Here is a 13,860-nt window from a genome sequence, read left to right on the forward strand (position 1 = left end):
GCCAGGTCCCTTTCTTGGAGGGTAACAGGGTGGGGTTAGGAGAAAGCCAGCAGCTCACCATGTGAAACAAGCAGAGGTGGCAGTGCCTGAGGTAGACCCTGGAGCCCCAGACCTGCTGGATCTGACTATTCCTCCTCCAGGGAGCCCTCCAAGGCCTGTGGACATCCCTGCTATTGTCCAAAGTCTTGCTTTCACACAAGAAACAGAGACTCAGAGCTCACACCTGGCATAGGCTCCCATAACGACGCAGAGGTGGCCACCATCCAAGGGGTTCTGTACCCCCATCCCCACCCCACCCCAGCTGTGCTGCAAGGAAGGGGAGCAACAGGCTGACAGCTCTGGCTCCAAGGTGAGTACAGCTGGCCCTGGCTTCCCAGTGTGGCCGGAGGTGGCTGTGGTGGGTACACCAGGCAGGGGGCAGCAGGAGGGTGGGCTGCACAGGAGCCAGCCCAGCTCCACACGCGTCACGCACAAACCTTCATACACGGCAGAGAAGCCCCTGCCCAGGATGTTGCTGCTGCTGCGGAACTCCACCCAGAGCCGGCTGTCCGTGGACAGGAGAGGCTCGGGCACCTGGTCACCGCAAAACCGACCTGGGGGGCGGAAAAGACACAGTCAGGACGCCTGGGGCACCAGGCAGGCACTTGTTCCCTTAGGAAAGCTGTGGCTCTTCCCAGTCAACCTAGGCCGTGGAACACGCTGGCTGTGGAACACACTGGCTGGAGACAGTCAGGCTCCTTCCAGATTCCAATGGAGCCCAGGTCCCAGCCACTGAAAAAGTGCAGCCCAGGCAGGGGCATGTGTGTTGGGATGGCAGTGGGGGGGGCTCTGCCTTATGGGTCAGCTGAATGGATGGGACACCCCAGGCTCTGCCAGCCACCTGCTGTGCAAGTCCCTGACATCATTTGCTGAGCATAGGGTAGCCTGGGAGAGATGAGACGTGACCACAACTAGCTGACATGTGCTATCCTGAGGGATGGTGAAGATACTCCCAGGTTGTTGTGGCAATGGGACATACGGAACACCACTGACAGGGGCATGGCACAGATAGACAGTGGGAGGGCACTGTTAGTGCCAGGACCACTCTGGGTAGCAGACAAGGCACTTGAAGCTGGCATTGTACTCTGCTCATCTGAACCATGGAGGTAGGTGTGGGGGAAGTGGGGAGAAGCCAATGCCACATGGACATTCCCTAGGGGCCAACCGTGGCCTCCAGGCCTTGAGAAGTGAGAGTCAGGTTGCTAATCTCTGTGACTTCCTTCCGATCCTGGCCACCTGTAACCATCTGTGATGAGATGAAAATGTTGTCAGCATTTGGCAAGGACAAATCCATCAGAAGCCTATAAATTCTCATTAATGGATCCTCTGGCATGGCCAATTAGTATCAATTGGTTTTTGGAAAGTGACATGCAAGTGTTGGGGGAAGTATTGCTTACCAGTGGGGGGACAGTACGGGACTGAAGTCAGTGAACGGCAGTCCCCAGAACTCCCTTAGCCCCGCCCAGGTCTGAGTCCAAGTTTCTCCTTTTAAAATCCCAGTTATCACTGCTGTGAGAATGGTTTCTGCACAGGGCCGCAGAGGCAGGAACTGCAGGCGGAGCCACACTTGGCCGAGTGCATCACAAACCACTGTGAAGTGCTCCCCCAAATCCCTGTGGACTCCTAGCATGAGCCGGGAGGCCCTCATAGAAGACCCTGCCCTTCTTCACTGACCAGGACTAACCCAGCTTCTGGTAAGTATTGGACATGCATCACCTCATTGCATCCCCACTACTTCCTGCATGAAGCACAAAGTTCAATCCCGTTTTACAGTTGAGAACACTGAGGGGCTGAGAATTTTTAAGTCTGAACTTGGGCAGCCTGAGGCCTGGGAGTTCATCAGCCCAGCAGCTTGTGTGTCTCAGGCACGCTTGTGAATGTGGCACACTTGTGGATAAATGGACACCGAGTCTGTGCCCTGGCAGTGTCAACACCATCCACCCTTCTCCGGAGGGAAAGGGATGTCTAGGATCAGGGGCACGGGATCAGCCTTACGGGAGTACCAGCCTGGCCTCTCGAGACTTGCTGCCTGGTTCAGGGAAGGCAGGAAGGAACTAAGCGTGCGCTGTGGCCCCAGGACAGCCTGGGGAGGGGCTCCCACGTGATGCCGCCTCCCTCGCACTGCACCACCACCCTCTTCCCCACGTCAAGATCAGCTCCTCAGTGACCCTGGAAGTGGAAAACCAATTTGGCATCTTTACCCAGCCATGAAATGCTCTCAGCTCTCGCACCCACCAGCCTCCTCTTTCCATAGATGGAGCGAGCCGAGGCACTGGAGAGAGCCTGAGCTGGGGAAAGGTGTCACATTCCTAAACTGGAATCCCTCCCCGGCCAGCCAAGGGGGGCGGGGAGTTAATAAGGATATCAAGGAGAGGAAATGCAGCCGAGGCAAGACAAGTGTGCTCCGCGGGGAGTCATAAAAGGTTCATTCATAAAAAGTTATGCGTCCATTATGCCTGGATTTTCACACACTGCCCTGGGAAAAAATGCAGCGCCCGGTTTCTCAGAGTGAGACGCATACTTTCCCGAGCCGCCCTAATCCGCTCACCCTCCTGCCAAAGGGGCACTGACCTGCCTCCTCCCCACGGATTTCACGGCTCCGACCCCTCCCGGGACCAGCCCGGCTGCACAATGCGCTTGCTCCTCACACAGCAACTCTGTGAGGAGTTGGGGACATTGGAGCAGGCCGCACCGATAACGGTCCTGCACCTGAAGAAGGTCCAGGCCTGCCCTAGCTGCAGCACACACCACACACATACACACATGCCTGACACCATGCACACAACACACAGTGCCCCACAGACATGCACACACCATACACACAACACACAGTGCCCCACACACATGCACACATGCCCGACACTATGCACACAACACACAGTGCCCCACAGACATGCACACACCATACACACAACACACAGTGCCCCACACACATGCACACATGCCCGACACTATGCACACAACACACAGTGCCCCACACACATGCACACAAAATACACACAGCACACAGTGCCACACACACACCCAATACCATAAACATACACAACACATATACATACACACATGTCACACACATACATACCCTATGATACACCTACATACACATCTAACACACTCATCATACACATACATACACACCCCATACACACAGCACACACACATCATGCCACACACAACACACACCAAATACACAGATGCAGATCATTCATACATGAGCACACCATGCATACAACACATACATACATACACTATGTCTTATTCACACATATGCACATTAAACATACCACACACAGCATACACGTAGCATAAAGCACCCATCACGTACACACACAACACACTACCATATATAGCATACACATAGCACACATTGTACATTGCACACACACCACACACACACTGCCAACGTGGGTAAAACACAAGCCCAAGAAGCCCTCAAGTGAAACAAAACAAACCATCACCATTGCCACCACCAACCAAGGCACAAGTCCCACCCAGGACAGCACAGCAGACAGAAGGCTCCCTGGGAGAACATTCCTGCTTCAGGTTCCATCAGAGAGGACTCCCTGTTCCTGCTGGTCTCAGGAGAGGGCCCTGGCCCTCTCAGGGGACACCTCCGGCCCTCCAAGAACTTCCCCCAGAGCCTGGCCAGTGTCCTCAGCCCTGGGGGCACAAGACTGCCAGACTCAGCAAACATTTGCCTTCTAGACCAGCAGTAACAGGTTTAATCCAATCCCCCGGGAGCGCTGCCCTGTTCAGATTTGGTCCACACCTTGGCCACCATGGGGCATGGACACTTGGATCCTGTCTTTACCTCTGGACTTTGTACCTGCACTGGGGGAACGCAGCTTTCTCACAAGCTGATGGGCTGAAGTGACTCGAAGGTACCCAGCAGGCCACACTTTCACAGAATGCCTCACACTGCTTTTGGCAAACAAATTTGAAAAATCAAACAGTTGTGAAGCACACAAAACCAAGGCCAGAACCTATGAACTTCAGGGGTGGAAGGTCCGATCTAGCCCTGAGTCTCCTGTTCCAGGTTCTAGGGCCCACCTATGCAGTGGGTATCGGGTTTGTAAGTCCCAGGGGTGAGGGGTCCAGTGGGACCTGGGTCATCTTGTGTAGGTCCTTGGGCCCACCTATGCAGTGGGTGCTAGATCCATGAGCCCCAGGGGTGGGGACCTGGAGGGGTCTGGGTCTCCTAGTCCAGGTCACTGAGCCTGCCTGTGCAGTGGGGGCTGGGTCCATGAGCCCCGGGGTAGGGGGTCTGTTGGGTCCCAGGTCTCATGGGCCCACCTATGAGGTTGTTGCTGGATCCATGAGTCCCAGGGGTGGGCGTGTCCAGCATGCTCCAGGTTACCTGATTCAGGTCCATAAGCCCACCTAGGAAAATTGTTCCTCTACAGTGTGGATGATGGAGTGCTAGACGGCAGACCGTGGTGCACATGGAGGACATGGTAGCTCATTGGGGCCTATAGAGGACACCTGGTACCATAGCAGAGCATGGAGAACAGAACATATGGATAACTACCCCAGCCAAACAATGACAGCAAATATCTGGGCGATTGGAGACTATAAAGTTGATGGTGTCAGCCAATAGACATTAGAAGGTATTCCTCATCCATAGATCAGTGAGAGCGACAGCATTTCAAAACTATTGCATCCACCTGGGCAGAACCTTCAGAACAGGTGCCTTTGTGACCCTGGGTTGATACCAGGTGGCCTTTCCCCATCCTCGGGTACTGGGATGGTAGGGAGGCTGGGTATGGCCTATCCCCTTCTCTCCTCTCCCCCCAGAAATGGCAAGAAATAGAAAGCTTGGAAACAATGATCATACCCACTTCTCCCTAACTCTAGATCTTTTCCATTCTGATCTACTATGTAAACATCATTTAAAATTAAAATAAAAAAAAAAAGCCCTGCCTCGCGTGATAGTGTAGCAGTTAAAGTCCTCGCCTTGAACACACCAGGATCCCATATGGGCACCGGTTCTAATCCCAGTGGCTCCACTTCCCATCCAGCTCCCTGCTTGTGGCCTGGGAAAGCAGTCGAAGACGGCCCAAAGCTTTGGGACCCTGCACCCACGTGGGATACCCGGAAGACACTCCTGGCTCCTGGATTGGCTCAGCTCCAGCCATTGTGGCCACTTGGGGAGTGAACCATTGGACAGAAGATCTTCCTCTCTGTCTCTCCTCCTCTCTGTATATCTGTTTTTCCAATAAAAATAAAATAAATCTCTTTAAAAAAAAAAAAAAAGCCCAAAGTTGTCCACCAGCTCAGTGCCTCCCCATCAGAGGTTGCAGTCTTGCAGTGCTCCTCCTGCCTCTTCGGTACTGGACATCAGCACACACGTGCATATCTTCAGGCTCACAGGATCCCTGACCCCACTGCTCATGGGAATTCCACTTTAGGAGCTTCCCAGGAATCAGGACACATTAGATGCTTTCCTTCAAAGTGCTGGGTCAGCCAGGCGAGGTAACCTGCGCTCTCAGCCCTCTGTGTGTTTGCTACCTGGAAACCATGCCTCCCTCTGGCTGCTTGCACTTGCCTCATCTGTTCACTTGACACAGGAAGCAGGGACTGCAAGGCAAACAGTGTCCACCCCGCCATCGGGGACAGGGAAGACCTGGCACCACCCACATCCTGGTGGACACTTGGCCTGGGGCTGGCCTGTCTGCCTGCACTGCTCACTGCCTACCAGGATTCTCCCACCTGGAATCGTACCCAGACCCTGTCTTGGCTGCTGCTACCATACTTTCCAAGGCTCCCATGGGCATAAATGCCAACCTCCTTGGACCTCTGGGCAGGGGGTGACTTTATGTAGCTCCCAGCCACTCAGCAGGCAGGACTTCTGTGTCTTAGAGAAGCTTTCTCCTACGCTCCATCAAATGCAACCAGACGCCCTGTCCCAGGTGGTCTTCTGACCTCCCCCATCCTCAGTCACCCAGAATCTGATGAGACATTGGGTCTCAGGCTTGCAGTGACAATGCCCTGCCCCCATACTGGCCACTAGCCCCCTAAGTGTGGCTTTATCGATTATGTGGTGATAGGCCAGGGACCAAGCCCTTCCTGACCTGCTGGCTCATTCTACTGGGTGCCTGCCCTGCGCAGTGCATACAGAACGAGCCCAGCACTCTGTTAGCTGAGACCTTCCAGTTCCTAGATATCTTCTGCATCTCTCTGGCTCCACATGGTTGCCCTTTGCAGCCAGACGAAGCCCTGGGTTAGCTGCTGGGAACCTGCAGCCAGCGGTCCTCTTCCTGGGTCATCCACAAGACAGTGCTCTGCTGGCAACCACCCCTTCTTTTTCCCTATTTGCCTGTGTCTCCCCCTCAAAGCTCGTGCCATCCTTCCATGTTCAGCTCACGGAAACAATACATGTCACGTCCAAAGGCTGGAAACTGTACCTAAGCACCACCATCAACTCAATACACTTTGAAAAGTTGCATTATCATCCTGAGACAATCTGCATGACATTTAGAATTCTAGGTAGTACTGTGCTTGGAGACTGCCGACCAGGTTCCTCCCATTGAAATCACTATATCATGTCTTAACGTGATTGCCTCTTGAATGATTTTGGAAGGGCATTTCGTGTTTGGGTCACCACCCTCCCAGCTACTCCCTAACTGGCTGCCCCATGCCATCTCATTCCTGGATGGCTGGCAGCTCGAAGTTTGCAAGATTGTGCACAGATGCATTACACAGAATCCTACTACAAGTTCTATTTCATAACACACCTTTAGTTATGTAGCAGCGCACCATGCAACCCTCTCTATGTCAGTCAACGAACCCCTCTGCCTTTAACAGCGGGCAAGTTTTCCCTCATCATTTCCTACACTAGAACCCCCATCCCTCCGAACACTTCAACAGCCTTTGGTTTCTCCTGCATTGGCAAATGCCTCTGCAGCAAGAACAGGGCACATTTCCTTAATTAGTTCCCTCAGATAAACTCTGAGATGTTGGAATGGCTCGGTCAAAGGGCCTTCGCAGTTTTAAAAGCTTTTTAATGTGTGTGGCCAAATGGAGTGTTCAGGGTTTTACAACAACACATGCCCTTGAGAGCTTCCTGTGACCACCGGCGGGATGAGCCTTCCAGACAGTCACCACATCCCACACACCCCAGCAGCTCCTCTCACAGCCCCCCACAAGGCCAGCTCACCCAGGAGGGGTGCTTTTCTCCAGTACCCATCACGGACCTCCACGTAGTCGTACCAGCATAGGCGGCTTTTGAACAAGTCCATGGACGTGAAGTTGAGGACGATCTGCAAAGAATTACCATGAAGTGAGTCTGAGAGAGAGAGAGAGAGAGAGAGAGAGAGAGAGAGAGAGAGAGAGAGAAAGAGAGAGAGAGAAGAGTTGTGCAAGCTGTGTTTGGCACAGAGGGGTTCTCAGGTTACCCTTTAGCATATAGGAGGCGGGAACCCAGCTCCCAGGAGTGTCTTCCTAGAGCCACACATGCCGGAAGCCCCCCTGGCGCTCCACAATAAACCTTAACAGGATGGGGAGTATGCGGAAGAAGAGGTGGATGCTTTGGTTCTGTCTGGGGACACACTTCTGCTTTTGAAGTCACGCTACGGTTTGCAGAAAGCAAAATGAATTAAAAAAAAAAGATGGACTAGTGAGTTGAGACTAGGAAATGATAATCAGTAAAGGGCTCGGAAAATTCAGAGAAATGAAAAGAACTTGTAGCATTATCGGTCAGTCCAGAGAGTGTGTGGTTAGCCCTAGTGCATGGAAATATGTCCGTCATCCATGTCCCCTTGACCATGCCTGTGCTTTTAAGAGGTACGGGGAATCCGAGAGCCTCCATCAGTCTATCATTCCATCCACCCATCCATTCCTCCCTCCATTCATTCATTCATTCATCCACTCATCCATTATTGACTGCCTACTGTGCACCAGTATTGATGGAAAGGCCCAAAGCGGCACCTCCGAGAAGGAGGGAGAGGCAGGTAGGTCAGGGCTACAAGAACACTATGGTGTGAGTGCTGAAAAAGAGCTTTGGAGAGAAATGAGCAAGGAACTGTGCTTGATGGCCTCCAGGACGGTTTCTCAGAGGAGGTGAGCCTTGACTCTGGGAGACCGAGGCCACAATGGGCAGAGGGAGGTAGGGCTCAAGCATCTCGTGGGAGGAACTGACATGAGTTAAGGCAAGGCGCTGTTTGAACTCTGGAGCAGAGTTTAGGTTTCCCCATGCCCTTCACCTCCCTCCTTTCTCCCCTGCTAAGTGTCACTGGGTAGGGAGCTCCTGCCTTCAGCTGCTCCCGTGCGGAGTTCTCTACCTCTGTTCTGTGTGTCCTGCCCCAATGTAGCTCAGCTCTGACTGCTCCCTAGCCCCGCACCATCCTGCACTGCCACCCTGGCCTTGCCCCTCACTGACTGGGTTGGATGGGCCAGATCTAAAGGACTTTCCTCATTCTGAGCTCTGTGGCTTCACTGCTCCAAATCTGTCCTTTCTGCTCTCAGCTGCTGCTCTCTCCTCTCCACGGGTCCCACTGTCTGACTGGCTCCTGCCCTCCCTGCTTCCCACTCACCATGAGAACCCATTGGAACAGTGCAGGAGACAGCGTCACCCTGACCCCTGGCAGCCCGACCTTGCTGTGAGCTTCCCTTCCTCCATCATGAGCCCTTCCTATGCCCAACGCCTGTGATGATGGCTCTATTCCCTTGAGGATGTCTGTGTCCTATCTCACTCCCCATTGCTCATTGCTTTCCACCTGCTGCCTCCCAGACAGCTCCTGTAGTCCTTCCCATTGTGCTCCACCCACTTGGCACACTGGGACCTCTAGATGAATTTTCCGCTGATATTTCAATTGGACCAGGTTGCTCCTGTGAGACCCCCATACTCCAGCCTCATCCATGAAGCTCCCTGCTCACTCCCCAAAGCCCCTAGCACACCCATGAGCAGGACACCTCCTCAAGGCCACTGGTTCAGGGACCCCCACCTCCTGGAGGCTTCCCTGACTTGCACAGGTGCACAGGATCTGATCTGTGTGCCTGGCGGTGACTCTGAACAGCAGGTGTCTGTGGTAGAGTGAGGCAGACTGGATCCACTCCTTAGCTGTCACCCTCACTCTGCCATCAGGGGAAGACTTGACTTCTCAGTCCTCTGATGTCATCTGGCAAGCAGTATGCATGCCGTGGCAGGGGGCACCACACAGAGGGCATATGGCATTCTGCCTTGTACACACTCACACTCTGCAAGCAACAAAGTCAAAAGCAAGGCCACTGTGAGTGTTTGCTTAGTGCACCATGGCCAGTGCTAACTGCCCCTCACATGCTGCCCTGTAACTGGTGTGGCAACTGCCCATCCTTTCCTGGGGGCCAATCCCATCCTATGCCCAGGTCCCAGCACAAGCATCATCCTCTTCCACAGAGCCCTGTAATCTGCTAGGAAATGACGAGTCAGTCCCAGAAAACAAGGGGCCTGTGGTGTTGTGCAGTAGGTTAACCCACACCTGTGATGCTGGCTTCCCATATGGGCAGCCTCATAAACCCTGACTGCTCCACTTTGGATCCAGTTCCCTGCTAATGCAGCTGGGAAAACAGCAGAGGAAGGCCTGGCTGCTTGGATCTCTGCTACTCATGTGGGAAATTTGGATGGAGCTCTGCTCCTGGCTTCTGCCTGGCTCAGCCCTAGTCATTGTATGTGTGTGTTTTTACATCTCTGTGTAGATGTGTGTTTATATGTGTGTGGCTGTGTGGTATTTATATATGTGTTTTTCTGTATTGTCTGTTTCTGTGTGTGTGTTTCTGTGTGTCTGTGTGTACCCATGGGAGTCTGTGTGTATCTGCGTATGTGTATGTGTTTATGTGTGTGTATGCATACCTGCATGCTTCTCTAGGTGTGTGTTTAACCATACTTTTTTTTCCAACTAGAAATTTTCAACACCACGGGCATGTGCACAGGCGCATCAGCTCGGAAGCTTTGAGGGGAGATGCCGCGGAGCTCCTGCACATGCCGGCTCCCGTGAAGTCAGCCTCCCCGGGAGCCAGGGGAGCCGCACCAAGCGCTGAGTTTTTCCAGGCAGATGGAGACCTTGGATTTCTTTTTCCTGCCAGGGCTCACATTCAGGTGATAAAATGCAGTCACACTTGAAAGCTGGCTGCGCAACAATCCTTCAGCCTTTGCTTTTTTAGATCACAGAAAGGAAATGTTAGTACAACTTCCTTGGCAACACACTCATGATCTGAATGAACAGGATAATTATTCAGGCTAATTATCCTAAGTACGTTGGTGAACCATAAAGAGCATGGGGGAAAAGGTGATGAACAAGAGGTGATACTCGAATCAATCAAGTTTGCTAATTACTAGAAGCTTGGGGAAGGCTGGGCAAAGCAGAGATTGAAATAATTGGTGCAGGCATTTCAATGCTGTGTACTCCCCCTGCTGCCACTTGGCATTCATAATCAAGGCTACGGGAAGCTCATGCAGGTCAGACATATCACACAGCCTCCGCTGTGCAGGGCAATGCAACAATTTGGGGATTAACCAGATCCCTTCCGCTTCCTCCTCCTCCTTCCTGCTAGTTCGGGCACGGGTATATCACATCCACCCTGGCAGATGGGGCTGGAGTCTGCACTACAATCACACTGACTTCAGTACTCACAGCCAAAGAAAGGGTGTTTGCGTGCATCCAGGTGTGTGTATACATGTGCAGTGTTTTTCGTACATGCAGGCTGTCAGAGTTCCTCTGCCTGGGTTCAGATCCCAGCTCTGCAACAGACTCAGCAGCCCAGGCAAGTCCCTGGGAAGACAGCGTGGAAACAGCCCCATTCCGTGAAGCTGATGTGAGCTTGAGTTTAGTTGATGCGCACAGCATGTGGAGGCTAACACCCAGTCCACAGAGAATGAACACAATGACTTTCCAGCAATCAAACTGTGTTTGACATTGAAGTAGAACGTTTTATTGTTAAAGTTATGAATGTGGAGGGTGATGTTGTGGGGTAATGATATGAAGCCTATGGTGCTGGCACCCTATATTGGCACCGTTTTGAGTCCTGACCGCTCCAGTTTGGATTCTGGTAATGTCAGTGGAAGTTAACCCAAGTCCCTGGCTCCCATGTGGGAGAGCCAGAAGTTTCTGGCTCCTGGCTTTGAGCCTGACCCAAAGCCTTGGCCATTGTGCTCATCTGAGCAGTGAACCAGCAGATGGGAGAGCTCTCTGTCTCTCTCTCTCTTTCTATGTAACTGAATTTCAAATAAATCAATACAATCTTGCTTTAAAAAGTTACAAATTTGGAATATCTGAAGGTCAGTTATAAGCACTTGAAAACTTCCAGCACATCCCACTGCTACCACTCATTTCCTTATCTGTCCACACGTCCGTACAGCAAGTTCTGTGGGTCTGGTGGAGAACGCTCCCTGTCCCCAGTGAGCTCACGGTTTCAGATGTGGAACAAGCCAACCAGCAGTCACAGTGCAGTGACACATGCTATGCTGAGGGCAGATGCAGGGGGCCCTGGGAGGTCATAGTGCTTCCCCTGGGCCTGGAACCAGCACGCAAACAGGGCTTCCCAGGCAGCAACAGCCATGCAGTGCCAAGATAAACTGGGTGCAAAGACTACCCTCCCCATTCCCAATGCCGCACCACACTGAATTTGGGCATTTTTGTTAAAGTCCAACCTCCAATTAATTCCTCATCCATGCACTAGAAGCATGAATACACCATTCCCTGAGGTTGGGTTGAGGATCAGCCACCCTCGAACCAGGGCAAAAGAGGCCTTTTTGCTGGGTGCATCTCATGGAGTTCTCAGGACGACAGGGGTGCGCCTAATCAGAGCTCCCTGGTCACTAGGCCACCCTTGGGAGAGCCAGGGCGTGGGCGTTCCTAGTGCAAACAGCTTTGGGCTGTGGCCAGGCATTTGGCTTCAGGGATGACACTGATTACAAGGCCCATGGCCTACACTGGTGAATCTGGCTGTCATTCCTGGTTCTAGGTCTTGATTCCTATAACTGTGGTCTCAGGAGGGCAGTAGGTGATGGCTAAGTTGGTTAAGTTTCTGCTGCCCATGTGGGAAACCTGGAAGGCATTCCCAGCTCCCAGCTTCAGCCTGAGCCAGCCCCGGCCATCACTGGCATTTTGAGGGGGAGCTAGGAGCTCTGTCTGTCCTCTCTCTGTCTCTCAAATAATGTGAAAACAGCAACCAACAGACCAGCTCTAGGGTTTGTGGGCCTCTTCTGTTGACCTGTGCTCCCAAGGGCAGACTGCACACCTAGCTGGCCCATCCTTGCTTTAGAGTAGCAACTGACGACTGGGCAGGGGAGGATGGTGCCTGAGAGTGTGTGCTGAGGTGTCAGCAAATGCCCCTGAGAGCCCCTGATGGTGAGAGGAAGGGTACACTGGGGGCGACTCTCCTCTGTTGTACCTGCTAGAGCAACACTCTGAGGTGCCTGGAAATTCCAGATTGTGTTCTTGACATCCAGGGCATGATAACAGCATACTCCTCACGGCAGGAGGATGGAGCCTCCTTCCCTTTACAGACTGCTAGCTTGATTTATAACTGACGTGGACTTAGCATGTGCCAGGCCTCCACTTGCATAGATGAGACTGATTGAGGGATTCAAAAGCCATGAATGCCAAGCCCTCAGCCCAATGCCTTGTGTGCAGTGGGTACTTTTAACAAAGCAATGACCTTCACCACCATTAACCACAAGAGCAGTTCCTCCCACTTCACCGCACTCAGTGTGGCCATGTCTCCCCCCGAGGGTCCACCTACCTTCTCCCCAGGGGTGACAGAGATCCTCCACACACAGTGGGAATAAGAAGGGTAGCCATTTGGAAACCCAGGAGCGGAGAAGTTTCCGGTTGTGTCCTGCAGGGTCTCCCCACAAGCTGCACAGGCAGAAGAACAACCATGATACTGGCATGTGCACCTGCTCCTGCAGAACAACTCTGTCCAGGGCCACTGCACACACACCTCTCTTACCTGACTCTGGAGAGAAGCATGCCAGACACATTGGCTAACAGATAGAATGTATAGTCTGAGTATTTTTACAACATGAATTCCCTTGGGAGTTCTGCAGCATGGCCTAGAGCTGGGCTGGGGTTAACCTAGTGGTGGTGGGCAAGTATCCTCCTCTGGCCAGTCCAGAGGTTGTAAAATGGACAGGGATGACCTCAAAGGGCTGCTGAGGTCATCTGCATCACCCAGGAATGCATGGGCTCTGTGTGGGGCACAGGGTGAGCACAGTACCCATGGCCAAAACAATCACCATGACACGCTTCTATGGCATACAGTATGTGGATGTGCCAGTGAGAGAAGGAAAAAAATGGCAAAGGAATTTTGAAATTCATTTCTTCATCTGCCATCCACCTCCAAGAGAGTGGCCAAATTGTCAAGAAAAAGTGCAGGGGCGTAGGTGATTGGAGTGCCCTATGGTAGGCTACTCTGCCTTGAATGCGGAAATATCACCTGGTTAGAAGTCCAGCATGTAGTCTCTGTGTATGTGTGAAGAAATGTTTCCCCTTGCTTGTCCTCAAACAAGGGGGCACCTGTGTAAATACGGGTCCTGTGCTCTCCTAGCCCACAGTCTTCAGAGCCCAGAGCTAGAGTATACCCCTCCTCTTTAAGGGTCCCCAAAAGTGTGGGAAACAAGCATCCCCCCAGACACAGGGCAACCCATATGGCAGCTGTCCTGGCTTTCAGCAGTGAGTTCCGTGCAGTTGGGAGCTGCAGGCTGCACTGGAGACTGCCCACCATCCACCTCAGGAAGTCCTGGATGCTGGGGCGCGGTGATCATGTTACGCAACAACTGCCAGGCAGCATGAGGATTACACCCAGCAGTCAGCACCCCTGAGGGCCCCCGCGGAAATTATCTAG

The 13,860-nt window shown here is 52.8% G+C and overlaps 1 protein-coding gene across 1 annotated transcript in view; it reads right to left on the reverse strand.

Annotated features, from left to right (window-relative positions):
* The window catches only part of TLL2 (tolloid like 2), a 111,624-nt gene that overhangs the window by 16,216 nt on the left and 81,548 nt on the right, over window positions 1-13,860 (reverse strand). Inside the window, exons 9-11 of the mRNA XM_004580014.2 lie at window positions 12,757-12,872; window positions 7,196-7,298; window positions 477-593 (exon numbers count right to left, since the gene is read on the reverse strand). Coding sequence (XP_004580071.2) covers window positions 477-593; window positions 7,196-7,298; window positions 12,757-12,872 — 336 coding nt within the window. The remainder of the gene's footprint in view (window positions 1-476; window positions 594-7,195; window positions 7,299-12,756; window positions 12,873-13,860) is intronic.

The sequence above is a fragment of the Ochotona princeps genome, chromosome 13, assembly GCF_030435755.1.
Source record: "Ochotona princeps isolate mOchPri1 chromosome 13, mOchPri1.hap1, whole genome shotgun sequence".
Classification (NCBI taxonomy): Eukaryota; Metazoa; Chordata; class Mammalia; order Lagomorpha; family Ochotonidae; genus Ochotona; species Ochotona princeps.